Genomic DNA, 27,595 nt, shown 5'->3' with positions numbered 1-27,595 from the left:
ACTGTCCCTCAAAGGACATTACCATGATGCATGCCTGACACTAGCAGAATGAGCTGCCCACCAAGGCAGCATCTGACATTTATGCTCTATGAATAAGCGTAGAGAGGTACAGCAAGACAGTCTGAATCCCTTTCTGCTAGCTGAGACTGAGACACTCTGACCAGGGCCCTGCACTCAAAGAAGTCTTGCTTAAAGTTATTTTCTACTAAAGTCCATACACAGAAACTCTCTTTTCATTCCTGTGGCCTCAGAGGAGCCATATACATTGCAGTATGTAAACTGTGACTCTGATACCTGGCCCATGGCATGAATCTTGTCAGTTTAATCAGAAAAGTGGATGCCTGAAATGTTCCTCAGCATATTTGCCCAGGCAAGTGCCTGCCTAGAGAGTACCCCCAGCTAGGAAGATGAGCTCATTAAGACCCAAAATCTCCATGTGAATAACCACAGTGAGCATTACACCAGGCACACTTGTTTCATTAATAAATAGTTTTATGAGAGTTTCAAAGCCCCCCAGTGCAAATATCACCCTTGTCAGACTGCTCTGCAAATACATCACTGAATCCTAAAATCTTAAAACTACAGAATGATTTAGGTTGGAAAGACTTTAAAGATCATTTAGTTCCAACCCCATTGCTCTGAGCAGGGACCACTTCCTCTGGATCAGGCAGCTTAAAGCTTCATCCAGCACGGTCTTGAACAGTTTCAGGGATGAAGCATACACAGCTCCTCTGAGCAACCTGTTCCAGTGTCTCAGCACTCGCACAGTGAGGAATGTCATCCTTATATCTAATATAAATCTACCCTTTTCCAGCTTAAAAACATTACTCCTTGTCTTGTGCTGCACTCCCTTATAAAGAGCCCCTCCTCATCTTTTCTGTTGGCCCCCTTTAAGTATTGTAAGGCCTCCCTGGAGTCTTCTCTTCTCTGGGGCGAGTGACTCCAACATTCCCAGCATATCCTCACACAGTACATGCTCCAGCTCACTGACCATCTTTGTGGCCCAATCCACAAAGAGGAAGTGGATATGACAGTAGTCTAGGGACAATATAATAAATAAATACATAATTTTAAAATAAGTAATGAAATAAATAGACAAAATGACTTCCAAAACAACAATAAAATCAAATACACACACCCTTCCACAAGCTGCACTAGGTATACATTGCCACCTACCAATTTTTCTTCCTTGGCCATATTACCACAACTCCAACTTCTGTCTTCTACCAATAGATTTTTCACTGTCACCACAGTGTCATTTAGCTGAAAATTTTAAACAATGTGTATTTCATATGCCTCAGTAGATGTTTAATTTTGTTCTTATTTTCGCCTTTAGTTTATTTCACACATACACAGTCTCTTTTTACTGTTACAGATATTTTATCTCTTCAGACAAAATCTGTTAAGCTAGAGGTCAAGAATAAATTTTCCATAATACTGCTCTGGTTTTAAGCTACTGTGATTAGTAAATTAGCAAATCTTTTTACTACCATAAAATTAAAAGAAATGGAAAAGAATTGGCCTATAGGTTGATTCAATTCAGGAAAGCAAGAAGCAACAAGAAGAGTGTCTACTTAACCCATCAGGAAACAGTGCAAGTATGACTCAGAAGTAATTTGCCCCATGCCAGCGACAGCGGCATACAAAGCCTGCCTCACCTGTACACATTGCAGCTCTTTTCACAGCCACAGCAAATTAAGGGGAATATTCCCCAAGAGCTGAGTGCATGTTGGCTTGCTGGTTGCAGTTGTCAGCTCAGGAGAAGTGAGCAGAAGTCCTCTGAACCAGGGAGTACAGGAGATGATGAGCGTGAGCTGCAAGAAGCCTATGGAGGTAGTGGTCATTCCTGCTCTGATTGTTACACGACTGTGTGGGATCACTCAATATGGAAAATAAATTATAGAGACATGTCAACTTTTGCATAACTTTTCATGTGGTTTCGCTCATTAGAAATATGAAAGGTGTTATCGTAATGCTACTAGCCAGCTCTCTGTGCATCATTCATGATTTCTCTAGGAGAAACAACTGCCTGACATGAGGATCAAACCCATTTGACATCAGTCTCTTCTCAGCATCAAACTGCTGTGTTTTTCTGAGAAGAACACATAGTATCAAACCAGAGAAAAGATTCCCCCACTGTCAGGTATACAAACCAATGACTTCTCTTGCTTCTGGACCAGGCCACAGAATCACAGAATCACCAAGGTTGGAAGAGACCCCAAGGATCATTGAGTCCAACCCGCCTCCACAGACCTCACAACTAGACCATGGCACCAAGTGCCACGTCCAATCTCCTCTTGAACACCTCCAGGGACGGTGACTCCACCATCTCCCTGGGCAGCCCATTCCAATGACGAACGACTCGCTCAGTGAAGAACTTTCTCCTCACCTTGAGCCTAAACTTCCCCTGGCACAGCATGAGACTGTGTCCTCTGACCAGTGCATAAGAGGATGAATGACCATGAACATCTTCTAATTTGAAACAAGTAACATCAATTTTAACCCAAATGGGAAATCCTCTCAAACTGAAATGTAATACTTATCCTGTATTCTGAAGCTTTTGGAGGAAAACAAAATCTAACTCCATATTCCTAATGAATAGCAAAAAGCTGATTCTTCACACCTGGCAGGTTGGGTAACATGAATGTTCTAGCTATGGAGTTACAACCAGGGCTATCAAAATAAAATGATGGATGGTAAAAGATGTTTTACAATATCTGCTTCAAATCTGCTTATGTTTTGCCTGTAAATCCCTTTCATTGCAACATTCTGAGAGAGCAACAGATCTGTATGCTCTCAGCTATGATTGTCAGCTTCAATAACTCAGGTGGTATTGACAGTGCAATACTGTCTTAAAAACAACCTACATGAGAAGAGAATCAGGCCCAGCAGATACAAAACAGCTATATTAGAAGAGCATTAGCTGTTTCCATAGAAATGGAATGGAAACATAGACTCAGTCCCTTCAAATCTGTGCTCCGAATGAAGCAGGAGAAACCAAACCGTTTGTACATGTGTCATGTCAAACCGAAACGTCTGCTAAAAGTACAGGCTTGCAATGCTTGCTATGGAACTAATGTTTATGATAAAGGTGGGCAAAACGCAGGTCCCAGTGCTTCCAGTCTGCCTTGTTTGCTCTTGCTATAGTGGGAAGTAGGATAGGAAATGCGATTGTGGATCTGTTGTGATAGCTCAGTCCTTGTCCTTGGGTGGAGCGGTTCACAGTGCCCTGATAGTTCACACTTCTGGTACTTACCTCGACGTACATCTCTTCTCACAGGGGCATTATTCCTCACAGAAACAGCAAGAGGATACAGTGCCAGCAGATGGCACTCCAGAATACCCAGCATCATCACAGCTCTTACTGCTGGGCAGTAAATGTACCTCCTTCCCAGAGAACCAGAGGTCAGGGCTCATAACTAAGCTACTAGAAATATTCCCAGGCAAAACTGTCTGTAGGATGTGGGCAACGCCACCCCCTCTGGAAGCATAAATTGCTCTCAGTTACGTCTGCAGTGCAGCAAGTCCTTACTCCATGCACTGCAGCATTCGGCACGCCAACAGCAGCAGCACTAGTGAGCACAGCCATTGCTTTCCTCCGGTGGGTTTTAAACGTCAGAGTAACCGTGACTCGGTCTGCAGAGCTACAGCAAACTGCCAAACAGAAACTTAAAAGAAAATCAAAGAGTGAGTGAGATGAATAAACAGGAAATTGTGAGCACAGAAAACAGCAGAACAGAAATTACTGCAAGCAAGGCTGAAGATGTTTCCCTGTAGCAGGGAGACGATAATGCAACAGCACTGACTGGCCTTTCAGGAGGGAGCCACAGCTCTATCTCTAACCCTTCCTATTCCATACAGAACAAAAATCAATTAGCAGACACTCTTCTTTTGCATTTAATCCCGGTCTCGGTTTTTCATTAGCTTGGGAGAGTCTTGACAACTCCCACATCAGCAAGAATTTTCCAATTGCTTTCAGAAACGCTGCTTGCTGCATTCCTCTGAGAAATGCCTCACCGTCTGCACGGTGCAAACAGGCACACACATGGGCAACATTTTCTGAAAACCCTTTGAAGCAGTGAAAAGCCAATGCTCCTCCACATGTCCTTATTTCTCACATGAACTTTGACTTCTCAGCTTATAGCAGTAATTCTTAAAGAATTTTTTTGCAATAAACTGAAAAGAGGATAAAAGCAGAAAAACAGGTAAAATAACTGACAACTACAAGGGAAAATTGAAAAGGAAAAAAAAAGTAATTATTTTCTAGGCTTTATTGTTAATTTCCAGTCTATCTTCTTGTTTACTGTGGGTTCTTATGGTCTTTTAATTATCTTTGTTTATAATAGCAGGTTTCAGACCCTTACTCCCTATTTATTTGGCCTCTGTGTCAAGCTACTCATTCACAACTGAGTAGCAGATGTTTGTAGTCATGCTCAGGAATTTGCTATCATAGAACAGTTTTGGTTGGAAAGGTCATCTAGTCCAACCCCACTGCAGTCAGCAGGAACATCCTCCACTAGAGCAGGTTGCTCAGACTCTTTTCAAGCCTCATCTTGAATACCTCCAGGCATGTGGCCTCAACTGCCTCCCTGGGCAACCTATTTCAATGTTCCACCACCCTTTGTGGCCATACTCTGGACCCACTCCATCAGGTCCAGAGTAGTTTTGCTCCTTATTAGGAATGGCTGATTGGACTTAGGCTAAAACTAATGATGGCAATAACGAAAACATGGGATATATTCCGGTGTGTTCCAAATATTAACTTCATTATTTTAAAGAATAAAAACCTGCTCTTCCATGGCACGTCTCTTCTGATTAGGCTGTTCTAGGTTAGTGCATTTTCCTGTATTTTCCTTTCAGTTACTGGTCATAACTTTCTTGTTATAGTCAGTATAACAAAGGCCTAAAGCATTCAACTTGGAGGCATCAGCTCAGTCGTTTTAACAACTGTTGCTTAACTATTTCTGTATCGAGGTAAATAGAGATTGAGCTAAAGTCCTCAAAATACTACATGGACATGTTCTATGCAGAGAGCTCTAGAAAGTCATGAAACAGCTGAATATTTTGCACCCACATATTGAGCACTGTGTTTTGTAGAGCACTAAGTTTGTTACTATGTCATAAAATACCTTATGATTTTTTCTGACCTTCACAGATACAAAATGGGGAAGCAAATCCTATTTCTGAACCATGAAAAGAAAAAATATATGGCTACGTCAATGTTAAAATTAGAATTCCTTTAAAAGCCCCAAGCATTTTTGAAACTAAATTATTCATTCTTGAAAATTCTCACACATGTAGAGAACATAAAAAGCTGAAAAAGTACAGCAAACACTAATCTTCCTGATTCTGTTCCCTCTAAGCAATTGCTCATTAAAATGATTTGATACATGTCCACCTATGACGAGTGAAAAATAAACTGTTCTAAAAAATAAAATAAAATAAGAATTTTCTGGTTTCAAAACCAGGCTGAAAAATGACCATAATTTCCCCTCCCCTCTCACACTCACCCACATGTGTTTTGCTCAGCGAGGATTTCTTTTTTCATTCCCATGCCTTCAGCCCTCCTCTAGCTCTTTGAGTACTGCCCTGATCTGCGCAGGTGTCACACGGAACTAGTTTGAAAGGATTTGCAGCAACTACTGGACTAGGTATCAGCTGCGAGTCTATGAACAAGTTTAGGTTGGGTATACTCATTCCTTCTTCTTGTTCTCTTTTCATGTCTAGCCATTGGTGAAAGCCATATACTAGGTTTTCCATCACCTTTTTCCTATACACAGCTCTAACAGCAAAGCATTCCCATCTTTTTGTCACCAGAATTAAGAGCTGATATAAACACCTCCCTCTTACCTAGAGGCTAGCATAATTTTTGTGTGTTGAACAAGAAAAAAGTCTTTTCTACTGTGCACAGATCTTTGAATCTGCCATGTTTTCCATGTTAATGCTTTAAAACACAAGGCTATTGGAACTTCTCAGTCCTCAAAACTGTTCAACTATGCATGACATATAGGAATAGCAACTTCAGAAAACAAAAGACAGGAATTATGAGTGATACAATATACACATTACAAACTTAAAGGTGACAAATTCCTGCTGTGAAGTTGCATAAATTTCAGCTCTTGCTCCAAGTACTACTTAATACAGGCAGTACAATACTTAATGTGTGTTCTCTACCCAAAGCCAGCACTCTAACCAGGGGACAAAATGTCATGCCTCCTCTCCCTCGAATACAAACAGCTATTTACTCTTTGTGGAATAAAACAGCTGCAACATGAGAAATTGAGAAGTGCAGGTACCACATCATCTGGCTGTAAAAGGGAGTTGATCTTAGCTTTTTCACTTACTGATGATGACTAACCATTAGGTGTTGGTAAAATTAGATGAAAAACGTGGCTTCTGCAGATAAATGTCCTTTCTTACAATCATAGAAACATAGAATGGTTTGGGTTGGAAGGGACCTCTAAAGCTCCTCTAGTCCAAACCCCCTTCAGTCAGCAGGGATATCTTCCACTCAGAGTCTTGTCCAGTCTAACCTTGAGTGTCTCCAGGGGTGGGGCCTCAACTACCTCCCTGGGCAACCTGTTGCAGCGTTCCACCACCCTCATGCTAAAGAATTTGTTCCTAACATCCAATCCAAATCTACTCTTCTCTAATTTCAAACCATTGCCCCTCATCCTATCACTTCAGGCCTTTGGAAACAGTCCCTCTGCAGCCTTCTTGTAGGCCCCTTTCAGGTACTGGAATGCTGCTCTTAGGTCTCCCCAGAGCCTTCTATTTTCCAGGCTGAACAACCCCAGCTCCCTCAGCCTGTCCTTGTGGCAGAGGTGCTCCAGCCCCCTGATGCTCTTTGTGGCCTTACTCTGGACCCACTCCATCAGGTCCATGTCCTTCCTGTGTTTAGGGCTCCAGAGCTGAAATCAGTACTCGAGGTGAGATCTTACCAGAGCAGAATCACTTTTCCCAATTATAACAGGGCATGGGACATAAGAATGTCCTAACAGTTCTCATGCTCGTGTTGAAGACATTAGTGGATCTTTCCTTGGGATCGAATTCTTCCTATACACCACATATATCTAATTATCAGCATATAATTCATACGTTCCAGGCATGTAACTCCCAGCTTCTTCTGGCTATTCAAAGCTGTCTCCTGCAACACTGTAATGCTGCAGGACCAAAGTCTCGAGTTCTGGAGTTCTACATCTTAAAGAAGCGTATTCCATCTTTGAAAGTTGATTACAAGGGTCTAGTATCAATCAGTTAATTATGCTCTTCAGTTGTTAAAAAACAAGGGGATTATTTCTAATCCTAGCTGGGGGCTTTGGACCCCATCCGTTTAGTCCTGTTTGAAAAGTTTCACCACTGCAGGACCTGGATTCACAAGATTTTATGTTTATGGATTTAAATACTTTTTCCCAATAAACTTTTCCTTTTTCCATGAGAACCTAGTTTCTAAACAATATTTTAAATTAAGAGGAGATGATTTTGGTAGCTGCTTTACAGAAGTACAGCATTTAGAGTCTTATCCAACATACAGCACCTGATTTAGTGGAGGATGTCCCTGCTAACTGCAAGGCGGGTGGCCCAGATGACCTTTGGAGGTCCTTTCCAACCCAAAGCATTCTATGATTCCATGATTCTATAACACTGGAAAATATAAGCACTGAATTATTTTACAGCTCATCTCATCAGAGCTCTATGAGGGAAATGAGGGAAAGCTTGAGAATATGTTTGTGAATTCTGTAGTTAAAGTATCTTTTAATTAATTTTCAAACTTTTTACCCCTTTTGCTTCCTAAAGGCCACATCAATGCCATTTTCTATGTCAGTGTACGTATTTAGGGCACTGATCTGGGAAACACTTGCACAAATTTTGTACTTCTCTAATGAGTTATCCTCCAAAAGAGATGAAGATGTTTATTTATTTAAAGTTCAGTACCTATCTACAAACATGTGCCATAAATCAGAGTTTTACAACAGGCTACTGTAATTATTAATACTTCCTGGAAAAAACCCAAACCCCAAACCCTAAACTGAAAAAATGCAGTTTGTTTGTTTATTTTTTTAAAGGTATTAAGTATATTTTGATTTTACCTGAATATTAGCTCATTGATTAATTCAGAAGTTGAAGTTAACAGTTAATAATTGCAATACTCTTATTTTAACTAAAAAAGGCCAATTAAACTAAATTCACCGACACCAAGATACTATGATGATAAATGGTTATATTACTTTACTAATTTATTCTGGTGTATTAGATACACCAATCTCTTTAAAAAACTTTTTAGTTGTTAATAACCCAAATGAGGACACTTGTCGGGGTTCATTCCTATTACAAGAAAAGTGGGCTGCATGGTCAGGGATGGAGCCACAATGTGATCACAGTATCACAGTATCGTACAGTTTGTTAAGTTTTGATGATCAGGAGCAAGTCCTGGAATGACTTTAGGTTGGAAGAGACCTTAGAGGTCATCTGCTCCAACCTCCCCACCATGGGCAGGGACACCTCTCAACCAGACTTGGCTGGTCAAGGCCTCAATACTTCCCTTTCTTCTTGCAAGCACAGATAGTTACTGTGCTTCTGTGTTTAGAAGCGTGGAATATATAAAAAAATAAATAAATAAATCTAAGTCCTCAAATGAGTTTACAAATCTGGATTACTGCCAGAAACAACAGTGAGTGAAGTAAGCAGATGGAAAAGTAAGGGCTAGGATAAGGAGCAAGTTTTCCCTGGTGAGTAGCAGTCACAGCGTAACACCTGCCTACTACTGTCCTCTGATTGCTGCAGAAAGCCAAGTGTTAGTAGTAACAAATACTGTCAAGTGCCATCGTTTTGCAAAAAAGGAGTAAGCTCCTAAAGAGTAAGCACTCAGAACAGTTAAAATCACTGCTTGAATCATGATTTTTAGAATCTTAAAAAAACCCCAAAACAGTTAAATTACATTCTTTGTCAGATGAAAGTGATAAAATGGTTGCCTTAAATCTCCAACAATTATCCTAGAAAATCTTCCACTTTCCAAATGACAGAGTAATGTTATAATTGCTCAAAGAGAATACAGAAATGTCTAACTAAAGGTAAACTGAGAAATTTACACACATAGAGTAGAAAACTGGAGTTAAATCAATGAGAGTAGAAATTCAAGTTTAATTTGAATATTTTATATTAAGATGAGTCTGCTAATGGTTATTATTTAATATAACATACGGCACAAATCAGTTCAAAGGAGTTAAAGACTTTCATATTTACAACATGAAGAAGGAGCAGAAATTACTCTCACTTCTTACTCTTTTGCACTATTGAAAAGCTGTTCTTCAGAAAATCTTCTGTAACAAAATCACTGTGAAAAATCTAATCTTTTTGTTTGCTGAGGATTTAATGCTTTTAAAAAAAAACAGATAACTTCAGAAGATATTAGTTTAAAAATTACTGTCTTTTAGAGTTTGCAACTGCACAATCCAAAATCAGTAACTTTCAGGATTTTTTCACATACAAACAAAAGTCTGACTAACTTTATTTATTTTGAAGACAACACTGAGACTAATGGACTTTAGCAGGAGCCAAGTCACAAGAGTATTCAGATCTGCTTTAGGAAGATGTGTTCTTACATGAAACCTGAAGTTGGAAACCTGTGTATTTTTTGAAAAATGACCATATGAAGTTACTAATATCAAAACTGAAGGAAACAACACTGAAGTACTTGAGAAAATCATATTGTTAGTTGATCAGGTCACACTTTTTCTTATGCCAGTAGTGCGAGGGAACAGTTGCCAGCGTAGTGCTCTTTTTTTGTTAAGGAGTGAGGACAGGTGTTTTTTTCATTGACATGTAAAAATGCATGCACAACATTTAAGTCAGACATTAAATGCAACAGTATGTGGGGCCCACTGAAAATTTGGTTTAGCCAACTGAGACTTCCTTTAAAGAAGTAAAAATTAATTAGTTATTATTTTATCTGCATAGGATGACTCAACATTTTAGTCTATGTCCAGCAGTCCTCTCTTAAGAGTGTCCCCCAAGAGACAAAATCCTGTCAAATGTACAATTTGGCATTTTTCTTTCATCACTGGAGGAGATCATTTCCAATCTGAGACCAGTGGAATTAATACTGGTTGCATCCATTTACTACTCAAGGATTGACAATATATTAACACAGTTAATATATCACTAATTCATCTAGAGCTCCTAGGTCTAAAAATTAAGTGGAATATTAATCTGGGTTTGCAAGAAATTGAATTGCATGTTAACATCTTAACCTTCAGGTCAAGAAGTGCTCAAAAGTCAATTTAATATATAAGTCAATGATACAATTGGTATGAAGAAGTGCTACTAAATCTAGTAATTGCAGAACTGGTCTCTATCCATAACAATATTGGCAAGCTTCATGACAAACGTTATGTGAATGGTTATGTCAGAAAACTTGAGAAACTTAGGTCCCATTGATTCTGCTCCTAACACAATCACATAGAATCACTGAACTGTTGAGTTTGGACAGGAGCTCTGGAGACCTCCTAGTCTGATACTGACCCTCAGAGCAGGGTCAAGGAGAGCAGGTTGCTCAGGACTGAGTCTAGTTGGGTTTTAAGTGCCTGCAAAGACAAAGACTCCACAGCCTCTCTGCACAACTTGTTCAAACACCTTCAACTACTATTTTATACTTAGAAAGTGATCATGGAACTATGTCATCCTGTCTTATCAGAGCAAAGTGGCAGACTCACCTTCTGAAGCCATATTCTAAGAATAAAGCCTGAACCGCACAATAATACAATTCAGCCTCCTTGAATGCACTTTTGTTTATCACCTCACTTCCAAGGCAAACCTCAAGACGTGCTTTCAGCATCTGAGCACTAATTTCAGAACTATAGAAACAACATTGCACAAACCTGTGATGATAAGGTATTTTGAGAATCTTATGCCTAGGCATGGTGGCACCAATTTCTTTATCATCCAGAGCACACACACATATTGGGCAGAAAGAAAAGGTTATCAGCCTCAAAGTTCACTCTAAGTTTTTTGAGTATTTACATATCATTCTGGATATATAGGTGGTAATAGCCCTGAGAATTCCTAAGTATTTCTGCCACTTATCTCAGGGATGATACTTTTACCTAATCTTGCATGCAATCTTTCAATGCAGTCAGGTTTAAGAAGCAATCTGAGTATTATTGCAGTTTTGAAAAGCATCTACAGAGTCGACACTAGCTGGATCCTAGTCCTCAGCACCCTCTGACTGGGCAGGGAATGCCCTGTTCCTCCAGCTGTCATGGGGCAGCACAAGTCAGCAACTCTATTGAATTGAAAATCTTGGTAGAGCAATGGAAATCAGACATCATCTTCACTCAGCTAAATTCTCTATAGCTTCAGGCTTACTAAGGTTAAAAAAAAAGAAGAATCTGGCCAGTTCAGTGTTTGGGCATTACTTTGCATTGAAGTGCTAAGCTAACTGAGATGTAAGTCTTTCTGACACTTGATGCTCAGCTTCTGAGCAGTGACAAGCATTGGGCAAGTTTGTGCTGGTATTATTTTAAAGCTATTTTCTCTCAACTCCCCAATCTATCATGATTTAGTATTTATGGAAATTTATCTACAAAGTATGTAACCTTTTATAAATTTCCATGGTGATGTCTGTGTGAATTACAATACTGCTAACTTCAGAAGTATTTGTTAATTTTCATGACAAAAAGTCTTTGCTATCACATTAAGCACAAGAATTTTGACATGGAAAGGTGATCCCTCTCAAAGACATGAGAGTGATGTGCAAATAAGGTTCTGAATGGACATGCTGTCACAATTTTACGTGGAACACAAACAAGACATCCCTAAAATAATATGCCTTCATTTTATCTAAGTTCATAAAACATTCATCACTTTCCAAGCTATACTGTGAGATCAATCTCAGCAGCATCATTAGTTCATATGAAATGTAAAATGAAACTGATTAGAGACATGAAAGAGGAAAATCTCATTTTGGTCTAATCCAAAGGAAATGAGAATGTAACAAAGAAAAAAAGAATTCAGAGAATAGTTCCTTTGTAGTTTGTTAATCTAAGATATCATCATATAAAAGCAATGACTAAATTTGTATAGATACTTTAATGGTAAGATAAACCACTGAATATTAAATAATGGGAAATGAAGATACTAGAAATTCAAATTCAGTGAAAGACAGGCTAATCCACATAATTCAGCACAGTAATACCCTAATGCTATCCAATGAGGCTTGCCAGTGAGTGTAATTCAAGCTAGCAAGTGCACTCATCGGTACCACAGCAGTGAAGAAGCTGTCACTCCAAACCCAGGCAGCTACCCAGCCACTTTATCTGGTATTATTCAAAACTGCAGCCACCATGGCCCTGTGTGCTGCGAGGATCTCAGCAGCAGTAATTCACTGGATAAGCCTCACACTTCTCCTTCCATTCCCAGTAACAGATATTTGCAGATTTGCTATCTTCCCAGTGTCAGGCTAAATTTAAGGTATTCTTTTCAGACAGGGTATTCTGTATGGGTTTGCTTCTGTCTTATTCTATCTCCTAGAGTGGGTTTTTACTGGGATGCAATTTAAGCTTCCATTTGCATGGAAAGAGGCCACCATTTGTTTATTTTAATGGCTCTTACCAAATTTATTTTGACAGCCTGTCTCCCAGAACTTTGTCCCTGGGGAAGTTTTTGACCTCTAACAAGTTTTCTGTCTCACCTTAATCAGCTCATGAGCAGCTAGCAAGAGCAGCACAGAAAAGAGAGAAAGGAAACTGGAAAAGATTACATTTAAAACAAACATCAACACAGAGATGATCGGGAGAGAACAAAATGTCTACGTCAATCTTACAAACCTATTATAGACTATACTATTTAGATGAAGTCTTTAATTTTTCCTTCATTTAGGCTGCATTTGTTTCTCAGTACAAGAACTGAGACTATTTCATAGAATCATAGAATCAATATGGTTGGAAAAGACCGCAAAGATCATCAAGTCCAACCTGTCACCACAGACCTCATGACTACTAAACCATGGCACTAAGTGCCATGTCCAATCCCCTCTTGAACACCTCCAGGATGGTGAATCCACCACCTCCCTGGGCAGCCCATTCCAACGGCTGCCAACTCTCTCTGTGAAGAACTTTCTCCTCACCTCCAGCCTAAACTTCCCCTGGCACAGTTTGAGACTGTGTCCTCTTGTTCTGGTGCTGATTGCCTGGGAGAAGAGACCAAGCCCCTCCTAGCCACAACCTTCCTTCATCTTCAGAAGCAATCAGATTTGCCCTCTCCAAGAGCTATTGCCACAACATAAACCCTCTAATGGGTTGAGAAGGCTGAGCAGTTTCCATTACTTTCTACTCTAACCAAATACATGTTTTACAAAGTTTTAAAGTCTACAATTAAATAACAGATCATTTTGAAGCACTGATGGCCAAAACTATGGAAGGTATTGGTACAAGACTTAAAACCAAACCCAAACAATAATTGCTCTTTGGCTTTGCAGTGCAATAAAACATGTATTTTTATTAAAGATTTCAGAGTTTGGAGGTCTTGGGAAATGAGGTTTTAGAAAATTAGCCTGAGGTTTTAGCTTTTCTGAAGCAAAAGTTCTCAACATTTGAAGCCAGAAAAAGATTATGTTAGTAATAATACCAGGCCCATACTACTAAAAGTAGGCTCATGAGTGCTAGTAGTAAATATCTTAACAAACTTTTATTAACTTTTTGGTGAAATTTGCATCTGCACAGGCTAGGAAATTGCACTTTTTATCCAAAGAAAGCACGGACTTAGAACATTCTCAGAATCCAAACAGCACTCCAAGCAGAAGATGCTGAAATGAGCTAAGACACTCTGAAGCTCAAGTGGTGAGAATATTACTTGTTACAACCTTTACAGGCAATTATGGGCGTAGGCAAAATTTTTGTGAATGTGAAATTAAATATCTGAATTATGACCAAGTCCTGGGTGAACCTGGTGGTGTGATGGAGCTAAGCTGTAGTGTTGAAAAGCCTACCTAAGTATAAGGTTGCAGTGCAGTTGACCTGCAAAATAGAATACTGTGTGAGAAAAGAGGAATTACCACCACATTATACTGGAAAAAACAAGGGGTGGCAATATCATGTAGTTAGCATCCAGTTACATGAAGCACGTGTCAAAAAAGGAACTTACGAGCCATCTTAATGGCTTCTGAGTTCAAGCCCAATGCTTCAGACACAATTACAAAATAGAGAACTCTAGTCCTGCATAAATAGCAGTAGGTAATGAATATATTTTCTTTCCCCTCTCTCTTTGGTGGTGATGCAATACAACATTTTTTATTTGAGGAATTCACTTCTCCAAAAATGTTGCATACTAAGATGCAGACAGAATTCAGATACAGTTTTACTGAATCTGCAGAGTCACAGTAGGAAGGATTACTTTCCACCTACAAAATACATTTATTTACTTAAGTCTCACGCTTCTGCTTACTCATATGCTCAACTTTACTCCCCAAAGTACAGTGGCTTACTGGTTCCCGTGTTTACAGGCTCAGATTTAAAGGAATAATAAAAGGCATTTGTGTTGTGTTTGGTGAATGTGTCTAATTACATGTTGTTGTTACTTCTACCCACAGGAAATCCCTTGTGTTAGATACCCTGACAATCACACTCAGAACTAGTTCATACATTCCTGGGATGAAACCCAACAGAAGGAACTAACAGAAAGATCTTGGCAAGTCACAAAAACCTTTTCAGTCTTTTCAGGGGCCAGACAGAAAACTGCAAACTCACCCCCTCAGCCACGCTTTGGGACACTTGCTGACAGGATAATCTTGTTACACAGCTACCCCTCTATCACTGCAATAATGAAAGATATTGAAAGAGTGTAGCTGCTGCAAAAGACCTTGATATGAAGTGTAACTTGCAGAACTACAAGACCAGAGCAAACTATGCATTCCAGTTACTACTGCCTTAGACCCCAAGAACATAACCTAGTAATATGATGGCAAGAATTTATCCATATACAAAACCCTGAAAATGTATGCCGCGTTGTGGAGAAATACTATATTCCTCAGGAATCCCTTCATTACAGTATCACAGAATCACAGAATCTTAGGAGTTGGAAGGGACCTATAGAGATCACTCCAGTCCAACTCCCCTGCCAAAGTAGGATTACTTAGGGCAGGTCACACAGGAACACCACCAGGTGGGTTTTGAAAGTCTAGAGAGGTCCACAACCTCTCTCGGCAGCTTGTTCAAGTGCTCCATTACCCTCACCATAAAGAAGAGTCTCCTTGTGGTGAGGTGGAACCTCCTGGTTTCTCTCTGATACCCATTGCTCCTTGTCCTATCACCAGTGGGAACCACTGAGAAAAGCTTGTCACCGTCATCTTGACACCCACCCATCAAGTGTTTACAGTCATTGGTAAGACCCCTTCTCAGTCTTTTCTTCCACAGACTAAAAGCCCCAGGGCTCTCAGTCTTTCTTCATAGTAGAGATGTTCAAGTACCCTTCCCTCTACCCTAATCTTAACCATATGACCTGCCATTCTACTTGCCAACTTTTGCTCATTTAGGAACCCAAAAACTGTGATCCCTTCTTGGTATGAAGATCAACTAACATACAACTTTAATTGAGGAAAACTTAAGGGTGGTTGTAACCAGGAGGGGGTTGGTCTCTTCTCCCAGGCAACCAGCACCAGAACAAGAGGACACAGTGTCAAGCTGTGCCAGGGGAAGTTTAGGCTTGAGGTGAGGAGAAAGTTCTTCGCTGAGAGAGTCGTTAGCCATTGGAATGGGCTGCCCATGGAGGTGGTGGAGTCACCATCCCTGAAGGTGTTCAAGAGGGGATTGGATGTGCACTTAGTGCCATGGTTTAGTCATGAGGTCTGTGGTGACAGGTTGGACTTGATGATCTTTGAGGTCTCTTCCAATGTTGGTGATTCTGTGATAAAGCTCCTTCCAACTATCTCCCCCACCCCCAGTCTCTCTGCCAAACTGTGGATGCCTGTGTTAGGGTCTTGCTTGGGTCTTGCTTACATTACTATCCACCTTCAAAAGGCAAAGTTAACACAGCTGGACTCCCACCAGCTCTACATGGTATTATTTTTGTCAGAAATAAAAAATCCATTCAGTCTGACTTGCCCACAACACATGTTAAACTGGAAATGCTCCAAATTGTAGGTCTTTCAAAACCAGAGTTTGTGTTGCTGCTTATTTAGCAAAGCATCTACCTATTATCTACTGTTGTCATCTGACTTAAAATGGTAATGAGCACTTAAAAAATTCTGATCAATAAACTATCAGAGACTTCTAAGAAATAAGAAAACAACACCCACAGGATTCCTTTCCTCCTTCTCCTAGGAATATTTCAAGTATTTCCTGACATTTCTTAAAAGCTGTGGTTTTGGCAAATATCCTACTTGTACACATATTAGGGTGAGCATGGACTTATTAGAAGTTTACTTTTGATACAAATCAACAATTGCAATCCTATATTGGTAGAATGACTATAAACTCTAAATTTAGAAATGGTGACCATTTTAGTAGAGTGGGTTTAGTAGAGCAGAGGACTCAGCAAAGAACTATCTGTGGAAACATTTGTGAAATTGGAGGATAGCAAGATGTCTTGTCTTGCAACTCCTCTTTTCAGCCATTCACTTTCTACACCATTTTTGAACTAAAAAGCAAGACAAAAGCACTACTAACAAAGCTACTCACTCTCTTGCACTCTTTCCAAGTGTCATAGCCCTGTCCCTGTTCAGACCAGATGCCTTGTTCCTAATGGCAGCAGACACTTCTGACGGTTTTTAGAAATGGAGACCATTACTGTAATCCTTGTCACATCCATGAAAATCTCTTAGTAGTACCTTTGCAGTTCCTCTCCCAGCTTCCATTGTCTGTGCTTATGGATCTCTTCTTTCCAGTTTTATGGAGTCATCTCCTTTTTTTTGTTTGTTTGTTTTTGTTTTGTTTTGCTCTTTAATCCCATTTTTGTAAAGCCCCTCACAGTCAGAGCTTTACACCACTAGCCGGGCCCACAGAGTGAGCAGGTGAAACGTGCTTTCTTCCCCTCTGCATGTGCCTAGTCCATCTCTGAGTGCATGAGGATGTTAATCAGGTGGTTCTGGGATAACAGGAACAGAAGAAACTTGGTTTCCCTCAGACTTATATTGAGGCTGATAACAAGCTGTAATTGAGTCTTTTCTCATTATAAGATACTTGTATGGTCTCTCAACCATGTGAATCACTGTTTAATAAGAGGCAAGTTTATGTTACAGCCTTTGGGACATTTACAGGGTCTCAGCCCTACCCAGATGTCTATTTTCACAAAATAATTATATTTGAGATAGATTTGGGTAAAGCTGCCCAGCAGTTTCAAAAGTCATTGGAGAAGTAAAGGAAGCACAGCCAAGCATGATCACATAAAGGCCTGTTTCCATAGGAACCTAGAGGGAAAACAGGAACACAGTTTGTGAAAAATTTCATTGCAAGTCACTTTAATTGAAATTTTAAAAACATTTGACCAGCTTAAAATCAAGTGCTGTAACACACACTACAGTTCTGCCACATTCCCCCCTTCAGTGCCCTGTCTGCAGACCCATGTGTTCATACAACCCACTCTCCTATATCCTGAAGGCACAAAAACTACAACTCCTAAAGTCAGGAGGATGTTCTGCCTGTATTTTGACAATCACCCTTTCAGATGAAAACTAATTTTTTAGGCTAAGGAAGCATCTCAGAAAGACATGCCAACCACTACACTCCCCTGCTTGCATATGTGATATGTATATGACAGAAGTAAGGGAGAGCCCAAAGGAGGAATGGACTTACAGAATCGCCTGTGGAACAAAACCCCCATTTGAGCACTTGGACAGAGATATCTGGTCTTTGGTCTCTAAGGCAAGGTCGTTGGGTGTTCAAGGCCAAGGAGCAGACAGCAACTTGAGTGAGGGTAGTAAACGTCTGGTGAGTGATGGGAAGTCGATTTTGTAGGAAAAAAGTGTCACCCTCCTCTTGGATACACCCTCTCCAGGTGTAACACCCATCTGACCTGCCAGCTCTTGTCTGGACACAGTAACCAGCATTAAAGATTACACTCATGTACAGCAAATAAACTGCAGCATGAGACCTACAAACAGAGGGCAACCGGTCTGAAAATGTTCGTGACATCAAAATCTTCCAAGTAAATGGCTGTTATTTGTTTTCGTGGCCACAACTCCAAGCCCGTCTTTTGCTGGGTCTGTCCCTGACAAAGGCAGAACTACTGAACCACAGGATCCCACTTCCTTACATCTCATTTCAGGCCGGCTTCCCAAACTCCAGCAGACCACCGATGAGGGTGCCGCCCTTTGCACGTTCAGAAGGCTGCGGGTGGCTCAGCCAGACCTGAAGGAAGGCTTAGTCTGCCCCGGCGAGGAGCTCAGGCCGCCCCCGGGGAGCGCTCAGCCTGCCCCTAGGGCGCGTTCAGCCTGTTCGGGCGGAGGCGGGCGGGAAGCCACTCGAGGCCGCCTCCTCGCGCATCTTGCCCACGGGCGCCCCCTCTTGGTCGGGGCAGTGCGGACGGAAGGGGTGGGGGCCAGGCCCGAAGAACGCTGTTCTTCCCTCCCGGTCTCTTTACTCGCCCTGCCTGGGCCACTCTCCGCCTTCTGCCGGCCATGCCAGGCAGCCTCTCTCTCGGCCTTCACTACCGGGTCAGGCAAGGCGGGAGCGGCGAGGCAGCTCCCGCCTCGCTCCAGCATCGACAGCCCTCCTCCTCCCTCCGCCACGGCCGTCCCCTCCCTCCTCCCTCCCTCCCACCCCGCTGCCAGTTTTTCTACAACTAGTACATCCACGCACAGGCAGGGTCCCGGCCGCAGTGGCTGCCATGGATATCAGCTAAAGGAGGACGGAGAGGGCAGAGAGGCGCTCCCCGACCCAGCTCCCGAGCCCCGCGGGGCCGCCGCGCCCTCCCTGCCGCCGGCCGGCAGCAGCGGCGGCCGCTCCCCGCCCGCCCCGAGCCTGCCCCGGAGGAGCCCGGCTGCCCCAGGGAGGGGGGAAGAGAGGGAGGGGTGGTGAAGAAGCACGGAATACAGGAAAGGAGTCGGGCAGAGCATCCCCACGGCAATGTCCAAGGGCTTGAAGAAGAAAAGCCACTGGACTAGCCGAGTCCACGAGATCGTGATCGTGAGGAACCCGGAGGGGCAGCTGGGCTTCGAGCTGAAGGGGGGCGCCGAGAACGGGCAGTTCCCCTACCTGGGGGAGGTGAAGCCCGGCAAGGTGGCGTATGAGGGCGGCAGCAAGTTAGTGCCCGAGGAGCTCCTGCTGGAGGTGAACGAGACCCCCGTGGCCGGGCTCACCATCAGAGATGTGCTGGCCGTGATCAAGCACTGCAAGGACCCCATCAGGCTCAAGTGCGTCAAGCAAGGTAAGGCGGGGACTGCCCCCCATCCGCCCCCTTTCCACAGGGGCCAGGGCAGGTCTGGGGGTATCGGGGGGGAGCAACTTTGTTGCTGCAGTTTGACTTTCCCCCTCCCCGCCGGAGCCGCCCCCTCCCCGCCGGCGAGGGGAGGATGCGAGTGGCGCTGCGCGGTGCCCGCAGCCGGGCGAATTAAATGTGCGTCAGTGATAGCGCTTCGCCATGCCGCGGGAGGGGACGGGGGGGCGGCAGCGCCGCCGGACAGCACCCTCACGGCATCACCTACCAGCCGGCCAGCACCACGCCGCCGACCCCAGCCGCGCCGCGGGCACCGGCCACTGGCCGCCCCTTCGCAGATGCTGCTGACGCGGCCAGTGGGGCCGGAGGAGCGGCTGGGTACGGGTGCGGAGAGGGGCTTGCCCTTGGCTTTGCTTCGCTGCTGGCTCCTTGGCTCGGGATCAGGGGCTTGTCGCTGCGCGGCAGGTCTCTGCTGGCATTAAGGGCGGCTTTAGCATCTCTTAAGTGTCATTAGCGGGAAAGTCATTCATTTGATCCCTAGTGAAAACTATAGTCTAATCCTAGGGAACGGGGAGCTCAGGAAAAGTGGGAGGGAGAGGCTGAAAGAAACTTCTGTGAGAGAACGGTCTACTTCTGCCTGTCCGCTGTTCCTCTTATTTATTTCCGAAGTACTGCAGTAGATTAGTGCATTTCCAGGAAAGTCAATGGAGAAGAGGAGTCACAGGCGCTGTTTACATGTATGTTTCTGTCCTCTTTAAACTATGCTGAGTTGGGCTCTGCAGCTGAGCGGAGGTTTCTGCTACCCCAGCAGCATGTCTGAAGCACAGGAGCTCTGTCAGCTGCGCTGCACCTACTGACTGTTGGGGCTCCTTGGCCGTGGCTGGTGCAGCGTCTGTACGTGTATTGCCAAAGTACTCATTTCAGTCGGGCGGTGAGCTCAGCCGTTGAAAACTTGGGCATTTCTGCTCTGGGAGGGCTTCAGATGCTATGCACCAGTGATGTCTCTGCTCTCTAATTATAGCCAGCAGCCTTTGCTCAGAGGACACAGAGTTCCTCTGACATTTGGTATAATTTATTAATTTAACTTCCTCGTTGCAATTGGCAGTTTATTATTTAAAGTGTCATTTATGATGCTACTGAGTGCTTGAAGGACACGCCAATTATTAGTTTATCAAAACATGACAGAATCAGTAGGAAGAATTGGACTTCCACTCAGGCCTTCGGAATGTATTTCATGTATTCACTTATCTACATAAGGTCAAACCTCTAAATATAATCTGAGATTTTTGTGGTAGTTCTCTTGCTTAAGTTGTGCAGTTGTGCTGTAGGTCATATCCTGATAGGTAATGCAGGGAAACACGGTAATTGATGTGATAAGCGAAGATTGGAAAGGAGTATAATGGATTCTATCTTGCAAATATAGTGACATTTTTGGGCACCTGAACTCCAGGAAACCTGTTCTGTGGTACAGTTTGAATTTTAATTAGTAATGTGAATGTGCTTTCTGTGATGGGATTCAAAAAGAAGCAGCAGTGGAAGTGTCAAGAGCATAAGGGTACATTGTCTCTTAAATTACTTGAATTATTACTTCTTGTCTTTTTGCAGAAATCCTATAGACACAGTACTGCCAATTTAGGGTTATGTTCATTTACTACATGAAACAGTCTCTGTCTCACCTCTTCACTGTTTTCCTAATATTTCGAAGTCAAAGCAATCACCAGTGATTCATTAATGTGTGCACCCTTAGTAGAGATTTCTGTCATACTTGAATTAGGGACATTAGTCAGGCTTAGCCCGTGGATTACTGCAAGTTTCTTGAATGAAGCACAGAGGATGAATTCTAAATTCTGCCTCGTTTATTGCTTTCTGTCTCTCTGAAGAGTTTTACTTCAGTATGTTAATGCACTACACTTTCCATGCAAGTCCTCAAAACACTGGCCAAATGACTGTGTGTTTGGAAGTGACAGTTCTGCATAGATTCTTGAACTGAGAGAGACTTCCTGGCTGCAGTGATCTTTCTTGTGTTCCAGCATCCTTAAGTTTGCCAAAGGGAGAGGCCTTTTGGATCCAGCTTACTATTTAAAAAAAAAAAAAAAGTCAGTGGTTTGTGTGTTTTACCACCTGACTCCTCCATCAGTGTAATTCAGTCTCTTCTCTGCACACCTTGGTTACAAAGCACAAACAGCAGACACCTACCTTACAGGAACAAATTACTATTCCCTAATTGTACTTTGCAGCAGTGTGTAGGAGAGAAAAATATGGGCAATAAAATCTTTACATATTTTTCTAAGTTTTGTTCTCCTTTTAATTATAAAACACTTCTAGTGTGCTGGAAGTCTGTTAATGACTCCATTATCATTGTTTCTGCATAATTTATCAATGAAATCTCTGTAAATCAGAATAGCATGACCTTGAATGCACCATGTGGCTGTAGCTGCTTCTTCAGTGCTACTTAGGAATGAAGGCAGACAGAGAAATGTGAAGGTAGACAAGACTATTTATATTGTGATGATTAAGAAACTGAGAGTATTTCTTTTATTTGAAAGTTTTGGTAATTCATCTGCAAAAAATCACTTGGAGATGAAATTGGGGAATGGCTAATTCAGTTTACAGGAATTAGCTGTTTTGAAGTATAGAAAATAAAGGTGCATTCATGATTTCTCATTATGTTGCATTTGATTAAACACACCCCTCTTCAAAGGAATGAATTACTTCATTTTGTATCACATTACAAAGTAAAAAAATTCTTTTTGAAAAGTCCAATGAAATATTGCTATTTTGTATGAGCTGAACATCTTGAGCTAAAAATATTAACTCAGAAAAAACAATCAGATAGTGTAGGAGTTGCTGTGTATTACCAGGAGGAGTAAACATCATGAGAAGCTAATTAGCAGTTTCATGATATGATCTGACATAGAACTCTCCTAGGTATGACATCAATTAAAAAAGATTTTATTGCAGGAAATTATTGCCACGTTTTGCATAGGGAGAAAAGATTGTAACAATCATTATTACTGTTACAGTATCACAGTATCACTAAGGTTGGAAGAGACCTTGAGGATCATCGAGTCCAACCTGTCATCACAGACCTCGTGACTAGACCATGGCACCAAGTGCCACATCCAATCTCCTCTTGAACACCTCCAGGGATGGTGACTCCACCACCTTCCTGGGCAGCCCATTCCAATGGCTAACAACTCTCTCAGCAAAGAACTTTCTCCTCACCTCGAGCCTAAACTTCCCCTGGCACAGCTTGACACTGTGTCCTCTTGTTCTGGTGCTGGTTGCCTGGGAGAAGCGACCAACCCCTTCCTGGCTACAACCACCTTTCAGGTAGTTGTAGAGGGCAATGAGGTCACCCCTGAGCCTCCTCTTCTCCAGGCTAAACAATCCCAGCTCCCTCAGCCTCTCCTCATAGGGCTTGTGCTCAAGGCCTCTCCCCAGCCTTGTTGCCCTTCTCTGGACACGTTCAAGTGTCTCGATGTCCTTCTTAAACTGAGGGGCCCAGAACTGGACACAGTACTCAAGGTGTGGCCTAACCAGTGCAGAGTACAGGGGCACAATGACTTCCCTGCTCTTGCTGGCCACACTACTCCTAATGCAGGCCAGGATGCCATAGGCCTTCTTCGCCACCTGGGCACACTGCTGGCTCGTGCTTAGGCAGCTGTCAATAAGCACCCCCAGGTCCCTCTCTGTTTGGGAGCTCTCCAGCCACTCTGACCCCAGCCTGTAGCTTCTCATGGGGTTGCAGTGGCCAAAGTGCAGCACCCGGCACTTGGACTTGTTAAATGCCATCCCAATGGACTCTGCCCATCTTTGTGGCTGTTGATACTAGTATTGTTTAATCTCAAGTCTATTCTCAGAGAAGTACTCCTCTGAAGACTGTTTGCTTGGCTGTATTTTTTGGGTTTTGGATTTTTGTTTGTGTTTTGTTTGGTTGGTTCAGTTTGGGGTTTGGTTTGGTTTGGTTTGGTTTGGTTTGGTTTGGTTTTTTAGCCTCTTCTTGTTCTGCTGTTGGCAGAATCAGGGTGATTCTCCTAAAACACATGAAGTGAAATCTTGGCCCAGATGAAATCCATGGCAAAACTGTTCTTGAAACCAAGTAAAGAAAGCAGGGATTGCCCTGTAAAGTCCTATGCTTTTTTGAATATATAACCTTTTATGGAGAATTTTGTACAGCAGTCACATTTGTCGGGCACATTTGCAAATGTTATGCATTCTGACCTTCTGATCTGCCTGGTGAAGAGAAGGGCCTTATTGTGTCTGCAAGAAATACTTCTGAATTGCAAAAATGATTGTTTTTACATGCAGAAGTTTGGACTAAATGCTGTGTTTCCCCACAGATGCAAAGATGTGCAGTTGTAAAATGTGTTAAGGAAAGGCATCCTAATCTGGATAAGCAATCACACAGGTAAAAATCAAATGAGGAACAATGTTTTCTCCAGCTTCACTCTCTGCTTGTCACTGCTGTCTCAGACCCAGTAATTCCCATCATTCGGCAAGTTAGTCCATGATCTTCGCAGTCTCCAATGCAGCTTTGGTTTTAGTTTGAAAGGTTGAAAGAACAGCCCACTCAGTTGTACTGCATAAACCAGAACCTTTATTCTTTGCATAGGGTTATAAGTTTCACAGATGTGCTCAGCAGAATCTTGAGGAATGGTCTGAAATCATGGATTTTAGAATTCAGGAGCGTTAAAGCAGATTTTGTCCTGGAGGTGCTGCCTGACACATGTCATCCTGCTGGAAAATGGTTTGAACATGCTAAGTAACCAGGTGATCTTAACTAAGCAGTTTAGTTTACTTTAGAAGTTTTCAGTTGTATGACCATGTGCGATATTAATAACACTGGTACTTTATTCTGACACTTAAAGCTTTTCAGACTTTAAGTTTCAGCTCATAATGCTTTAGCTCCCTATGCAAAAAGGCATTTAATACACATAATGTAAGCAGGGATTTAAACCCTCTGTCTAATCATTTACTTAAGTAAGTATATGCACAAATGTTTTGCTGACTGTAGATGGACTTGGGTGTATTTGGAAGTGCCTTACCAGTCAGGAGAGTATTTGGATTGTCATTAGGATGTGTACAGGAGTGGATGTGTTTCGGCAGACTGCAGGTCTGCATCCTCCACGTCCTCATACTTCTAGTGGCAGCAGTGCTTTCCTGGTGAAGACTAGAAGTTCAGAACAGCGCTGCCCTAGCACCCAGTGATTTGTGGCTCAGGGATTTAATAGGCTTGTAGTGTTTGGGTTTTTGCCTTTTCTTTTTTTTTTTTTTTTAATTTCCTAATGAGTTCATCTGTGAGTTTTGCAATTAAAACCTAGCTTGGAGTGAGCTTTTTTATTAAAGTCTGTGACAGAGAAGTACAGAAATGTTTTGTTTTGCAAAAATTCTCAATAATTTCTTCTGCATTCCTTACAAGACTGCATGTGCAGAGGTTGTAACTTTGTGTTTTGTCTTCCTGGATGTCAGTATATAATATATTCCATGATGTGAATGTTGGATACCATTTATTTTTCACTAAGATAAATGCAAATATTTTACAATAGAAACCTGTATAATTTTCCTGAACAAAACCCTTGCAAGAGTCCTGTAAAAAAATAAACCCAGAGAACTAGGAAAACCTGTATGCTGGCACTTCTGATACAAAGATAGTCTCTGAAAATAAACTCTATTTCAGACCTACTCCTGTTTCCTAACTTGTGCTCCTTAGGATTTTGCTAATTCTAGAAATTAAATTGAGAGTTCTCTTCTTACCATTACTTTATGTCATTCTTATACTTGTCTGTCTTAATTTAAAGACCATTGGAGCTGACTTCTGTCTCATGTAGCCAGAGATTTATTCTTCAGCTCCTCCAGAGAGGTTATGATCTTTCATGTCAGGAAATCGGTGTTCACTGGCAGTAGAATTATATTCATCTGTCTTACTTCTCTGAGAGTTACAAATGTGCCATTAAAGGATGGGGCCATGACTTTGTTAGTGATCATTTCCTTGAAGAAATTAAATCATTGAGAGTGCTCTGTTTAGTTCTGAGTCACATATGGTAAACTTCATCTCACACTAACACTTGTCTGTCCATTAATGCTGTTGACATCAAAGGAAAGTACCAGTATGAAGGGGTAAAATTGTGTCTCTCATTTTATGCATCCTGTAACCTCACCTGCATTAACTCAGCATTACCTGAAAGATGCATTCTGATCGTTTGGTGTTTGTGATCTCCTTGCCATTTATAGGTAAGAAGCCCCTTTCAAGATGTGTAAGAGCTGATAAATTATCTGGTTTGTGTATGGGATGTGGTGTATACATTGAGAAGAGTGGGGAGAAGCTGATACTTTGTGTTCATGTCTTCTTTATACTGGGATGACAAAAAAAGAGGGAAATGTCTTTTTGCTGGAGAATATCAAGGCAAGTGTTGAAGAACATAATGCCATTGCACTGTGTAACATTGTGAAAGCAGTTCTGCACAGAATCATAGAATGTTAGGGGTTGAAAGGGACCTCAAAAGACCATCCAGTCCAACCCCCCTGCCAGGAATGCAGGAATGCATACAGGTGGGGTTCGAATGTCTGCACAGGAGACTCCATAACCTCTCTGGGCAGCCTGTTTCAGGGCTCCATTACCCTCAGAGTGAAAAGGTTTCCCTTATGTTCACATGGAACTTCTGCTGATGCAGCTTGCACAGGTTGCTCCTTGTCCTGTCATTGGAAATCACTGAACAGAGCCTGGCTTTGTCCTCCCAACACTGCCCTTTGCATCTTTATAAACAGGAATGAGGCCACCCCTCAGCCTCTTCTCCAAGCTAAAGAGACCCAGCTGAAGCCATTCCTCAGAAGGAAGATGTTCCACTCCCTTCATTGTTTGTTTTCTTACATACAAACAGTAGGTGGTAATAAATACATAAGGACAGCTGCAGGTAGGACTTTTTATTTGTAGGCTGAGTGTGTAAGACTGTGTAGTATTGGTGCACAATAGTATAATAGATAATGACATTTACAGTCTACAGTACTAATCTAGAATATTATTCTTACAAGGTTTGATAGTTACGATGTACCCATCTCTTTGGTGGCCAAGCAGTGTGCAGTATGGCAAAATATTTGGTAGTATGAAATAAATTGATCATCAGCTTTAGAATAAAATTGATGCCTACTCAAGCAAGAGAAGTCTGTAGCAGAGAGTTTGAAGGTACTGATTTCATCAGCAAAGTGCCAAACTTTGAGTTTTGTTTCTCAGTGTCATTGCAATGCTGGCCTTAACTAAATTTTCTAAAACCACAGGGGCTATCATCCCAACTTCTTCAGCACCTAGCTTCTTACAAATCAGCTTTCTTTCAAGCTTCTGGAAATCTGATAGTGAGAAGGTGTAATAGTTTTGCTGGCCACTTGTGCAGCTTTCTTGCTCTAGACTCATGCTGTCACAATGGGAAATAGAATGGCAGACAGAGGCAAAAGAAAAAAGGGAGTGAAGGGTTTTGTCAAAACCAGACTTTAATATTCCTAAACTGGAAAGAAACCCTCAATGGTAATTTCTAGAACAATACTTAGGGTTGAATGTTCTTTTCAAAGTCTCATTTAGTAAAAGCTCCTATACATAAATTGGACTCCTCAGTAGATGCTGTTAAAGATAGCTGACAAAAGACTTTGGTTTGTGTCTATTTGCCATGTATTTTTCCTTTTTACAGTGTGTAAGTGAAACACAAATGCATTATTTCTGAACTCTCAGTCAACATACACATATTGCTAGGATTCAAACAGCTCTCTCAGAAAGTATGTTCTTGTAAACAACACTTCCAGGTGTCTTCTCATTCATGTATAGGTTATGATTAGCAAATGTATGAATAATGCTGTTTACCAACCTCAGGTGTTTCTCCTGGATGTCTTTGATTATTTCCACAACTCATGAACTCAAGACAAAAGTAAGACAAGGAACAAAATGGAGAAAGTAAAATGTGTCATTGACCTTCAGAAGTTGCGCTGGCTCACAAAGAACAAGTAGCTTCTGTGTCTTTCTTGTCAGACCTCTGACCTTGGGAAGCAAGGGTTACAGTTCAGTTCTCAAGACCACGTATAAATGGAAGAAAAAAGCCCAACATGCTTGTGTTCTATGGTCTGCAGACAAAGCAGAGTGGCTATATGCACTATTGGGAAAAAAATCCACAGGGGAAGTAATGCCTCCTTACATTTGTGTATCACATTTTTTCTGACTCTCTTGAATCATCTTTGGTTCAGATCA

General features: G+C 41.9%; 1 protein-coding gene across 8 annotated transcripts in view; it reads left to right on the top strand.

The window, feature by feature from the left end:
- The first annotated feature begins 18,787 nt into the window (after positions 1 to 18,787).
- Positions 18,788 to 27,595, top strand: part of MAGI2 (membrane associated guanylate kinase, WW and PDZ domain containing 2) — a 675,431-nt gene continuing 666,623 nt past the window's right edge. For all 8 annotated transcript variants that reach the window (XM_054178160.1, XM_054178157.1, XM_054178158.1 and 5 more), the window contains exon 1: positions 18,788 to 19,356. In XM_054178160.1, the coding sequence (XP_054034135.1) occupies positions 19,056 to 19,356 (301 nt within the window). In that variant the 5' untranslated portion in view covers positions 18,788 to 19,055. The remainder of the gene's footprint in view (positions 19,357 to 27,595) is intronic.

This window comes from Dryobates pubescens, chromosome Z, assembly GCF_014839835.1.
Source record: "Dryobates pubescens isolate bDryPub1 chromosome Z, bDryPub1.pri, whole genome shotgun sequence".
Classification (NCBI taxonomy): domain Eukaryota; kingdom Metazoa; phylum Chordata; class Aves; order Piciformes; family Picidae; genus Dryobates; species Dryobates pubescens.
Note: the sequence above shows the minus strand (reverse complement) of the source record. Positions and strands in the feature narration are given on the sequence as shown.